General features: G+C 34.4%; 1 protein-coding gene across 2 annotated transcripts in view; it reads right to left on the bottom strand.

Moving 5' to 3' along the window:
- Ptprr (protein tyrosine phosphatase receptor type R) overlaps nt 1-13,333 on the bottom strand; it is a 281,279-nt gene that overhangs the window by 250,785 nt on the left and 17,161 nt on the right. For both annotated transcript variants that reach the window (XM_087192424.1, XM_004845043.3), the window contains one exon: nt 4,463-4,761. In XM_087192424.1, coding sequence (XP_087048550.1) covers nt 4,463-4,761 — 299 coding nt within the window. The remainder of the gene's footprint in view (nt 1-4,462; nt 4,762-13,333) is intronic.

Consider the following 13,333-nt stretch of genomic DNA (forward strand, 5'->3'; position numbering starts at 1 on the left):
TTTATTTATACAATATGAGGACATTCATCATTGGGAATCTGTACCTTTACACGATGCATCTTGGTTCTTATTTTTTTCCCCATTCCCCTGCCCTCCTTTCAACCTCTCTACCCCTCCCTATTTACAAAGACTTTGTTTCCATTTTTTTCCTTTTCTAATATTTATTCCTTTCCCTTCTTTCCTTTCCCCTACCCCTTTGGACCTTTTCTTCCTATGTGCACCCATGTTTATAGCAGTACAGTTTATAATAGCTAAAACTTGGAAACAGCCCAATTGCCCATTAACTGGAGACTGGATAAAGAAGATGTGGGTTTTTTTTTTTTTTATAAAATGGAGTACTACTCAACCATAAAGAATGAGAAACTAGAGATATTTACAGCTAAATAGATGTACATTGAGGCCGTGCTCTTAAGTGAAATAAATAAGACACACATGTGTAAATACAGAATAGTTTCTCTGGTGTGAGAAACTGAAAGTGTAAATAAGAATCAAAATGTATAATAGATAGTGCTTTTACCTTTTTAAGGAAAACTCTAGGACTGGGACTTATGGTTTATGTTTGAGGTGTAAGTCCAATCTTATCACATGGCCACAAATTGTTACTGATAGTTATGACATTCTTTCCAACTGAATATAAATTTTTATTGATGAAAATCCTAAAATTTAAAAAAACCCATGTTGTGACTGAGAAGAGAGTTGTTCTGAGAATTTAAATTGACTCAGAGGAAGTAGATTTGGGAGATTGATCTGGGTCCTATAATTTGAGCCCCTGATGAAAACCATGTGAGATTTCCTATAAAAGTATTGGTCCTTGAGCTATTGCATTTTCTCTCATTTGTGTTAGATGTTTTTGTCACTTGCAACAAAATACTTATTACCAATACACTTTCTCTGACATAGCTGAACCTCAGTACTCTCTCCATAGTTAAGCTCATCCTTTGGGATATTTGATACACAAATATAAAAGTATAGTTGAACCAATTTGTTGATTGAAAAGGTATCTAACAATTATTCATCCACATCACACAACACAGTAAATGTTAATAAAATGTCTTCACTGTGGCAAGATAACCAGAAGGAGAGACTTTCAAAACCCTTCAAATTACAGCTAGGGATTTTCTCTTGGTAGCAAATCTCCTCAATGGGTCAACAACAGAAACAAACTGAGGTGAGATTCAAGCCAGATCTCAAGATGTAACTGAAACCCAGTGAAACACAGTTATGGAAAGCTTTTAACATTTTTAATAGTCTTCTGAGTAAAATATCTGATAAAATTATTTGCAAGACTATTTTGTGTCAAAAAATAGAATGCCTGGCTGCTGGTCTGGGTGAGGGATAAGGAAGATAAAAAGTTACAGGATTCTAGAAATGTAATAGAGACCATTCCAGCCTTCTGAAAATGTAGCATCATCTTCTCATGTGCTTTAGAAGAACTACAACTATACCCTCTAATCCCTTTCCTTTTCTCTTCCCTCCCCATTATAATTTTTCCTCCCTCCTTTCTGCTTCTTCCTTCTCCATCTTTTTTCTCAATTTTCCTTTTTTCCAGTCCATCCATGGAGTAGATTATAATCTCTCTAACTCTGCCCTCTCTGCTGATCCTAAAAAATCACTCCTTTTATTCCAAAGACCTCCTAGCCTCTTGTTTTCTCAGATTTTGGCTAGTCTAGAACACTGTTCCCTTAGCAACCTGGACTCTTGGACACCTGGTTTTCTCCTTCCTGGTGTGTGGCCTTGTGACTTGGAAAATATGCTGAGGATCCAGTGATAAGAGTTACAGAATTTCCAGCAACATGGAACTAAAGGCATTTTTCCCCTCTTACCTCAGCTCTGACCTCGAGGCCATTAATTTTTCGTCTACATTGTACTTGCACAGAAATCCTAATAACAACTTCTTAATTGAGTTTCTGGAACATAATTAGCATTCATTTGGGATAAACATTCTAATTATGCTTTCTTTCCCATGGAACAAATAAACTACAGATTTTTTTTATTACAAAAGAAAGGCAAAAAAGAAAAAAATTCACTTGTGGACAAATCTTTTATGAAATGCTTTGTGGTGGCAATTAGGAATCAGGAAAGGAGGAGGGACACATGTCCTTGTTAAATTTATCATTCTAAAACTCTCTGTCAATGATAGCAAAAACAGAGAAGGAAAGAAATATTGGAGAAGAAAAAGGTAATCTCTCCCTCCTATTAGAAGTTACATATATATTTTGGAGGTTGGAGGTTTATGCTGTTTGGAAAAAAATCCCAATAATTCACCACCACAAGAAATGTACTCATTCTCACTGCTCATTATAATATAAATTAAGCCACAAAATAATTCTTTAGTACCACTGCAATATTTGCCAAGCAATAAGTTTTGCACTGATAAATTATTCCAGAATATACCACTTGAATCTTCTACATTCCATTCCTAAATTGCTTTTCTACATAGAATGACCCTTCAAATTGGCTGATATTTAATTGCATGTCAGCCTTTTCCTTTTCGAGGAAGCTGAATATTACTGATTTATTTTTAAAAAATAACTTTACCTCTATGGTTTTTCTAGTAAATCACCATGTGCATAAGTAATGTAAGTAGATTACAGGAAACAGAACTAGCAATTACTGTTGCGAGATACAAAAGCCATAACACAGTCAGAAGCTAGATCAAGAGAAGTTAGGTAAGAGTAATGTAATAAAATCGCCTATTGCTTCCAACACTCAAAAGAAAAGGCATAGCTTTTTCATGAATCTCTAAACCACAAAGAGAGTAAAAGTGAAATGACCCATGAGAGTTCCTTATTGATGCCTTTTATTTTCCATGATATTAAATTAATTAGACAGAACATGACATTACAGGATAAAAAAGTATCTCTTGAACTGTAATTCATAGTCACTTTGGGAGTTAATAACAGTGGGTATATGATGGTCACTATAGGCAAGATCTCCCATGAGCCCTAGCATTCACATTACCATACACAGATCCAAAGACATCATCATTAACATCATTTATCTTCACTGAATAGATGTTGTGCATGACTTTCCCCTTCAGAACATTTATTACTCATGAAACTCAAAGCAAAACAAAATAAAATTTTAAAAGTTCAGGTCCATCACATGGCCAGATAACCTGCATATTTTCTCTTAACAGAGTTCATCTTGTGTTCTGGATTCATGATTTTATTATATAATTATTGACACAAGACATTTCTCCGGCAAAATCAGAGACTATTTCATTTGTTTCTATTTGCAGATAATCCAAGTGACACCTGGGTCAAATAGATGCTCAATATGTGCTAGTTGAAAACATCAGTGAATAGATATTTGATTCTCAATACTAAATAAAGTGTATTATATCTAGCAGATAAAAAATAAAGAAAAAGAAGCATGTTAAAGTTAATTATACTTGGTACAGAGAGCGGTTATAAAATGCAAATAGATCCATGGACTTATCTTTACTTCAAAAGTCAACTCATTTTATTATTCTTTTATCAGGAATGAGATAATAAACATTTAACTATTGATATTTAGTTTTTATGGTTTTATTTTTATAAAAATTTGATTTACACATATGGGTACAACATGATGTATTAATGCATATATAAAATTGTGTAATGGCCAATTGATTTGTAATTTTTATTTGGTCCTTCGATTATGATTTTAAACTTGAGAGGGATTAGAGTCAAAAACAGGTGTCAACAGATGATTTGAAAACCTCTGGCCTGGGTTATCTACTCCAGAATATAAGCAATGGACTGGGTATAGTGGCACATGCCTGTAATCCCAGCACTTGGGAGGCAGACGCAGGAGGTTCACTGTAAGTTCGAAGCTAGGCTGGGCTACATAGTGAGTTCAGGGCTAGCCTGAAGTACAAAGCAAGACCCTGTCTCAAAAAAACAAACACAAAAAACGAATATAAGCAATGGGATTTTTGCATTACCTTAACTAATATAGGTTGATGCTTGTTCAGTATGATATTAGGAATATTATCCATCAGTTATTCCCAAACAATCTCATTTACTCCAGTAACAGAGTACTCTGTCCTACAATACTTTCTCCCTTCCAGTTGTTTTAAAATGTATTATAATTTCAGTCAAATGACCAGAGAATCTTAAATAAATATTATTTATTTAAATAGGCTCAGACTAAGGTGTATCTTTTATATACACATTATACAGAAGGAAGTACAGGATATGATCTGCTGTACTCTAAAGCCTTCTAAAGTAATTTTTAACTCAAAAATTTATGAAGTATCTACGAGGCACCACGCATTGTGCTGCAAGCAGAGGATACACACAAGTTTTCTGATTTTATGGGAGAAAGAAAGAAGACAATAAGCAAGTAACAAAAAAAATCAGAGAACGAGAAGTGGTATAGTAAATAATCATTGAGATTCAATAGTAAATATTCACAGTTAGTTTTTTTAATCAACCACAGAGCACCAACATAAGCATCAGTTAAACCTGATACTTACCACCACGATTACATTTGCTGCTGGAATTGGAAGATTTTCCACTTCAAGATCTTGACCAGCCATAGCCAACAGATTGAGAGATGGGTCATATGCAGTTCTAGGAAATGCTGAGTTAACTATTTGCTGGGTTTTGCTTATCTGAGTTTCAGAAGAGGAATGGTATCTATGTTTATATATCTTTTGAGGGGCAATATCCAGGCTCTTCTCAAGGTCTTGTGATTGGTGATAGATGAATAGTGGCTTCCCATTCTTCCTGTGGTGAATTGTCAAAAAGTGATCATTATGTCCTGAAAAACACCCTAAAAGAAAGAAGTGGGAAAAAAAAAATCAAAGGTCCTATTTGGTAAGTTAGGTAGAAATATCTAATAAAGGGAATTGTCTTTTCTTGGGAAACTTGAAGACTTGTGAAAGATTTGGGTAAGTTAGTCTCCAGTTTTCCCTCTGCTTAATCATACCAAACATATTGAACACACTCACTGGTATAGAAGTGGGCGAAGTGAGTGTTGTTTGAAAAAGTTCTATTTACTAGGTATTTTAATACCTTTTTTAAGTAAGGAATTTTCTCTTTCATCTAAAATACAGTTTCAATACCCTGGTGGATTTCTACTTTTGAATGTTCTATCTTCTCAAATGTTAAGCATTTATATCATGTGTAAACTTTCCCTTTTTAAATTGATAATATTTGTATAATTCTTACTTAATTCTTGTTTTATATTGCTTTTGGTATAGTTAACAATGCATAGTTTTTAATGCTTATAGAAGATTTTGAGGTCACTGAGGGAAGAAACCAGAGTATACATGTGATAACAAATTCCAAGTCTGGTAACTTTCATTGTCTCCTTCTTACTTAGGAATACATCAGTGCAGCTAAACTCTACCTTCCTCAGCCTTCCTTGAAACTAAGGATTGCCATTTGATCAAGATATAATAACTGGAATGTGACTAGAAATGATATGAACAAAGATGTGGTCCTTTCTTCTACCTTTCTATGTGTTAAGCACAGTAGGGCAATAAGACAAAAGGATGAAAAGGATGAAAGTGGAATTACCACATCAATGCCAGAATTCCTGCTTCAGACTTTATATGGGAAGGAAATCACTTCCTACCTTGTTTTAGCTACTGTTATTTTAAGTATAGATATTGTTTAATTGCATCTTTATTTCTTCTGTTAGGTAAATATCCACTTAATTGAATAGCTATTCCTCCTGTTAGTTACTGGCCACAGGAAAAAATAGATAACAGATATGAATAAAAAAGAATATCATTAGATCAAATAACAATTAGACAATGAAACATAAGATCTTTTATTTAACAGTGAGCAGAATGAACAGATGACAATGTAGTAAGGGCTCCACATGGTATCCAGCAAAACTAGGCACCTCAGATCTTCCCTTGGCAGGCCTCTGACAACAATAACCTGTTCAAATATTGTGCCTAGAAAATTACTTACCTTTTTGCACAAGATTTCCTCCCAAATCCCTTATTACTTTATCTTTTATCATTTACTTTCCAAATCTTATGAGGACCTGTTACATTATTCTCTTTTGAAAATCTCAGCTATTAATAAAACAAATTTCAATTTCAATAGCACTATCAGGGCAGATATAGTTCTTATATTACTAAATATTATAAATTCTCTTATTTGGTAAGAAAGCCTATCACAAACGCAAGAAACCCAAGTTTATTCAAACACACAATATGCCTTCCTCAGAAAAAGAACCGTCTTTAAATGAGTCTTAGAAAAGTTAAACTAGGATAAAAAATACCATATCCAGTCTACTTCTCAACTCCAAGGAAAGCACTTCACTGTAGCTCTCCAACAAAACAGACTCTGATTCTCTGAGAAGAGAGGAAATCACTCACCTTTCATAACCATAGAAATTCATCTGAGACACTATTATCAGTGAGCAAATTACTTTTAGTGGAAACCTAAATGAACACCTTCTGTTAAGAATTTAATATACATATAAAACACTTTAGCAATATTATCTATTAATAAAATGGTGACAAGAATAATAACACTGAAGTATCCTATTCTTAATTTCATAAATTATGTATATTTCTAGTGATATCTGAATCATCAATCTGAGGAACTCTTATTTCATACAAAGAAATAAAATTTACAATTATTTCAAAATTATTACAGGTTACTCATTGTCTTCGGGAAGCTATTATATCTTGATTCCTTAAAACAAAAGTTATATTCTATTAGCATGCTCAGAATTGAAGAGAGATGATTAATTTCTATTACTACATAAGAATCTAGGTGAAATGTAATTGTGATTTGAATAATCTAAAAGGCAAATGGTATCAGAGCATGAGTCTAAAACTCTGTATATCATGGAAGGCCTTCTGCTAAGGAAATAGCATGTCTTTCTATCAATTAAAATTGAGGCATATTTTTTAGTCAGAATTTCTGAAAATGATGGAATTAAATGCTGGTCACACAAGGATTGTTGGTGGCAAACCTGTAAAACTTAGCAATTCTGCTACTCTGGCTTCATCATTAATATTTCATTAAAAAGTAGCAGCTAAGATGATCAGAGGAAGCATTTTTCTGAGATGCGGGGAACAAGTGCATCTAGTGGTCATGCATGGTACACTGGAGCTGGTTTTTTGCTCCACTTCTTAGCCACCATAAACCAAGCAGATTTTCCCTGCCACATACTTCTTGCATGATGGCCTGTGCTGGATCCAGCTGACCAAGAAATGAATAACTTGAAACTGAGCCAAATCAACCATTTTCTCCTTTACTTTTTGTCAGGTATTTGATCCTAGCATCAGGGAAGGAATAGGTACAGAAAACTGATACCAGAGAAGGGGGTGCAGTTCAGAAACTTTTGGAACTGGCTTACTGGAGGAATTTGGAAAAATTTGGAGAATCATGCTGGAGAAAGCCTAGAAAACAATAAGCAGAATCTAATGGCTTATTCTCTTTTTTTTTTTTGTACCGGGGATTGAACTCAGGACCTTGCTATGATGTTCCTATGTTGGAGCCAGGTGACCATCAGAGTGAATCTTTTGAAACTGTGAGCTAAATACACCATTTCTCCTTTAAATTGTAGGTGTTATGTATTTGGCCCCATCAATGGGAATATATTAGTACAATGAAGAATTGAGAAATGACAGAATTATCTTCAGTCTTTTTTTGTATATATCAACACAGGTAGCTTTTTCAAAGCCACTTCATATAAATAGAAGAGGTAAGTCCATCTGATGAATATTGTGCTAAAATTGGCCTACAAGGAAAGGAAAGAAAGTCTAATTTGAAATGCAACTAAAACACAATTAAAAATTTTCAGCCTTATCCCGTTGTCTATGTGAAAAGATTTACTCCTGTCTTGTCCTTTATTAATTCATACAAAATTGACAGCATAATATGAAATATTTTACCAGCTTCATTAAGTGGGACAAAAATTTTCAAAATATTATCCTTAGATCCCCTGTACTACAATTGCCTGTGATGTGAAGATAGTTTCCAAGATCCTAGTCTAGAGCTACCATAGCAGAATCTCTGTATGTAGCCTAGAAATCTAGATTCATAGTAGAATTCCTCTCATATTCTAACTGCGAAATTTGAAGATCATTGAGGTACTATCTAGAATTAGATTTTTCATCTCTATCCTCAAGTGCTACTACTCTTTTATCTCCTTCACTTTGATATTATGAATATATTGAAGTAAACATTTTATTTATTTATTTATTTAGGTACCAGAGATCAAACTTGGGACCTTGCGCTTGCGAGGCAGGTGGCGGAACCACTGTGCTAAATCTCTGGCCCCTGAAGTAAACATTTTAGAAATGTTAAGAATGTGATACCTATTAAATATCAATGTGGAGATACCAAACTGGAATTGGAAAACTAAGTATGTAATTAATGGTAATTAAATTATAATAAGTTAATGCAATTATAGGAAGAGACAGTGAGGGACTTGTGGGTCATTCCACAACAGATAAAATTTAAAGCTAAATGATTTGGTATTGATAGAGAAGAAAATATAAGAAAAAGTACTATAGAATTTCAGTATTTAGAGACAGGGAGCTGGACATAAAGTTTCTGGAAAGATAATCTGTTAAGAATGATTTTACAGTAGGAGGGAAGGCAGGGAAAGTGATTATAGATACTTAAGGAAGAACGTGTTTTAGAATCTGTAAGTATTATAGTCTTAGAAGCAACAGAAAAATCACTTTCATAGTGATGTCTCCAGAAGCTAAGATAGAAATGGAACTTGCATGTGCTTCCATGGAAGATAAGTTCTACTAAAGACATGTTCATAGGTTAACAATAATTACAAAGCACACTGAGAGACTACTGCCATGAGAGATGGTCATAAGGTAGAAGTCAGAAGATTTTCACCCAAGGGAGAGGAAACAAAAGAGAAAAATAAATTGGGCTTTAAAATAAATTGATTCAAATCTCCAAAAAAGGAAAAAAGAAAATGAGAAAAGGAATTTGAAGAAAAGAAAATAGGCACGTTTCAATCTAAATAGAAATCATGGAAATGAAAAATAGTCATTAGAGAATCTCAGTGTATGTGTTATACTGTAGATTGGACACCACTAACAGAGAATTGGTAAATTGGAAAACTTTAAATAATTATTCAGAAAAACGTATAGAGCAATTAAGAGATGGAGATATAAAATAGAAGGTAAGAAATCGTGGTACCCTGACTATTAGGATAGCAGCCTGTAACCCACACTCATTGGTACTCACACCCTTGTGTCATTCCTTCCCATTGCAAATGTACTAAATATTCTGACTTCCAACCAATGTATATGACCAATGTTATGCATTATCATTTCTCTGGTTATTATAAAAAGATGTAATTTCAGTGTTGCTAACAGATTTTCTCTTGCTGACTTTGATGAAGCAAGCTGCCAGGCTGGAGGCATGCATGTGAAAGGGGAGGCCTCTCTCTAAAAGCCAATGAGGAAATGAAACTTCAGTCCAAAACTTTGATGTAACTAAATTGACAGAAACTCAAAACAATTAATTCACTAATTGAGTTAATGTTGTGGGAAGAACCAGCAGTAGAGATTTAATATAACTCTATTTCTAGTAGGAATATATGGAAGTACCCTTCATTTAGAAAAGGAAATATGAATGTGTAGTCTACAATATATAGAAGCAAAAGTGTCTAGAGAACAATTATATTTATGTGGAACTCAGGAGAGTGATAGTTGATATAAATACTTCAAGGCCATAAGGATGTAGATGGAAAAATGAGTGACGAGATTGCCTAAATAGGCTTGTGGTGTGAGATAAACAAAGTAGGATTTGTGATCTTCACTGAGAGCTCAGCAACAATTTTCCCCACCTGTGAGGGATAGTGTGTTTCTCACATAATAGTTAGTAAGTGGCTTGTCAAAGATACTCATCTGCATTTAAAATCAGGGTGCTTTTTAGTACTTATTCATGACAACAATATACGAGAATACTCAGTGGATTCTGATTATCATAAAATTATATGACTGAAACTTCATTCTGTTCATGACTAATAATTTCTGAAGAGATCATTAACAAAGGAAAGAAAATGTCGGATACTACACTGTTAAATTAGACAACAATATGATTCATTATTTCAAATTCAATGTTGGTTATTTCTAGATGCAAAAGGTGGAGTGGACGGCTGTGGTAGTGCACACCTGCAATACCAGCACTCATGAGGCTGAGGCAGGAGGATTGCTGTGAGTTTGAGGCCAGCCTGGGCTGCATAGTGAGCTCAAGGCCAGATTGAACTATATCAAGAGACCCTGTCTCTCTCTCACACACACACAAAAGATGGAGTGATCTTGAATGCTTCCTTTCAGAATAAGCAATTTCAGTGTAAGCTTTAAATCTATGATAGTTGATAGTAACTTATGAAAGGAACAAAAGTATGAAACAGTGGTCTTTAAAGAGACCTGAACAAATGAACAATCAGAAGAAGACAACTTTGTTATCTGATCATTTTTTGAAAAGATTGTTATTGTTTTCTGAGTGAAACTTTTCTTCTTTCAGAAAGAAAAGATTAAAATATAATGCAGTAGGAAAAATTCTTGGGAATTTTTTCATGAAATGTGGTTACCATTTGATTTGTAAAAACCTCTTAGGAGAATTAAAAATATACAAGAGGACCTGTGAAAGTTTTATATAGGAAAATATCTATTAATAGCATTGAAATATTTTTAAAATACTCTTATTTTATAAGAACAAAGAATTAAGAGTTTATGAACATAGAGTCAAATTCCAATACTTTCCATCCCCTTCCCCTAGCTAGGTGAAGTTGTACAAGTCTAATTCAAATGAACCTCAGTTTTCTGATCAGAAAATAAAAGTGGTCCTTAACTATCTACAGCTAAAATAGAAGATAATTCAGTAAAAGACAAACATTTCAGTTGACAGATTTTTCATTGTCTTGATTTTTTTCTAAAGAAAGAAATTTTTTCACAAGTATAATAAAAGACTCATTGAGAACTTTCAAGGACAGGGATTTTCAGAAGTGATACATTTGGGTGTAAGAAGGCTAATGCTAAATCTATTTTCCAGTTGTTCTATAAATATATTGGTGATGACAAGAAGTCATCACTATAGTAATGTCCAATTTAACATGCCTACAATATCATGAACCCCCCTGGTAAACACTACAGCCTTCCCAAGATAGGAGGGCTGTTAGGAAAATTTCCCAAAGCATAGGATTTGCTCACTCCTACTAATCTTAATAGAAAATTACATTTATGCTTTGAAAGAGTCCATCATGGCTCTGTATTTATATAAACTAGTTTTATAAAGTTCATTTTACACATCTTATCAGTTTTGGCAATATATGTGTATTTGTGTTTGTATGTGCACACATTTGTTTTGTATCCTAACATTTAATAGTCAATTTGACAAAAAATGTTTATTCTTTAAATCAGCTCTTCTATCATAAGAAGTGAAAAATAAATCAGGGTTTCTATCAAGTGGCAATGGTTGCATTTACTAAAATTGTAAATATTTGGCCAGGGATTTAGCTCAGTGGCACCATGCCTGCCTCACAAGTGCAAGGTCCTGAGTTCAATCCCTGGTACCAAAAAAAAAAAAAATCATAAACCTATATATGCCCCCAAAAGACTAAATTGTGCTTGTAATTGAAAGAACAACTCTTTCTAGTACTGATTTCCCTAGATCCATCCTATAGGCACTGACTCCCACAATGGTAAGCTAATCTCACCAGGAGGTGCTGCAACATTCTTTAATACTAAAACTCCACATGTTTGATAAGTGGTGTGTCCAATGTATCTACAATAAAAATAAAGAAATTGTCTTAGTTACTTTTTTCATTGCTGATACAAAATACCCAACAGCCACAAGTTAAGGGAGGAAAGGTTTATTTGGCTCAAGATTTTCAGAGGTCTCAGTCCATAGTTGTCTGACTCCACAGCAGGGTGGTTTGGCAGAGGGACATTGCAGAGAAGAAACAGTTCATGGCAGGCAGAAGACAGCAAAAGCAAGCAAGGGAAAGACAAGCCTCTTTTTGTCCTTTATATTGTATCCAGGCTACTGGGATTAGGGCAATGCCAAACCAAGCAGTGGACTGATTTAGTAATCACCCTCCCTTAATCCTAGCACCCTTGATCCTAGCATTGCACCGTGAATTAATCACATACTCTAGATCCAGCCACCACTAAAAAAGCCCCACCTATGACCACATGAGGCTTTGGGGGGGTCATCTAGACACAAGCCATAGCAGAAACCAATAGCAAAGTAATTAGTCTATTTTTATAGAGCCATCTCTATTGTTCTTTGTTTAGGAGAGGACCAAAATCCTGTAAGAATTGGGATGATTTTAATTAAGACACCTTTGAACTTTCCCTGCATGTTCTTCAATATAAACACTTTTCCACATTTCTTTCTTTTTTTTAAAATTAAATTCTTTTATTGGTACATTGTAGGTATACAACACAATTACATTTCTCATTGGGAATTGTACCTTTACATAATGCATCTTGGTTCTTATTTTTTTCCCATTCCTAGCCCTCTCTTCATGCCCTCCACCCTTCCCTATTTACAAAGACTTTATTTCCATTTTTTCCATTTCTCAGCATTTTCCCTTTCCGTTCTTTCCTTTCCCCTGCCCCTCCCACTACCCCTACCCCTTTGGACCTTTTCTTCCTATTTTACATTATCGATTATTCATTCTAATCATTGGTACATTTTAGGTATACAATATAATGACATTCGTCATTGGAAATTTGCACCTTTACATAATCTCTCTTGGTTCTTATTTTTCACCCTTGCCCAGCCCTCTCTTCAACCCCTCCATTCCTATTTACAAAGATTTTGCATTTCTTTAAATATTCCATTCGGAAAAGTCAGCTCCTACTCCCACTCCCAGGCTAGTGTAAACAATACTGAGTGTCCCTTACTTCTTCCTCTTATCTCAACAGTTGAGCCATACAATGAAAACCCTATTTTGGAGCCATGGGATTAAGAGACATTTCAGGAAAAATCTGTTATGTGTTGGCTTCATGTTTCCCAATTTTTATCCACCTTTAACAAAGTTATTTTTTATTTAATACATACCAGTTGTAGAGTAGAACATAATACAATTAGAACAGCATCCTTTGGAACAATGTGAATAGACATAAATCATAAAGAAAGAATGGCCTCAAACTGTACTGGAAAAAGTGGGATTTATGTCAGCTGAGCCAGAAGCAACAGATGCCTCACAATCCAGTTTCTGAAAGTTGAGTCCAAGGCTGTGGGGAGGGGAGAATGACAGGAGTAAATGCTCCTTCCTGCATGTCAAACTCTGCACAGCCTTTAGAACAAGAACTTTATCAAAATATGCCCTCTGAAGAAATGTGAAAGTGAAGAAAATTGCTAATATGGCTATAAAACTGAGAAAT

The sequence above is a fragment of the Heterocephalus glaber genome, unplaced genomic scaffold (genome assembly GCF_053883595.1).
Source record: "Heterocephalus glaber isolate CG9 unplaced genomic scaffold, H.glaber_assembly_v1.0 deba00001571, whole genome shotgun sequence".
Lineage (NCBI taxonomy): Eukaryota > Metazoa > Chordata > Mammalia > Rodentia > Bathyergidae > Heterocephalus > Heterocephalus glaber.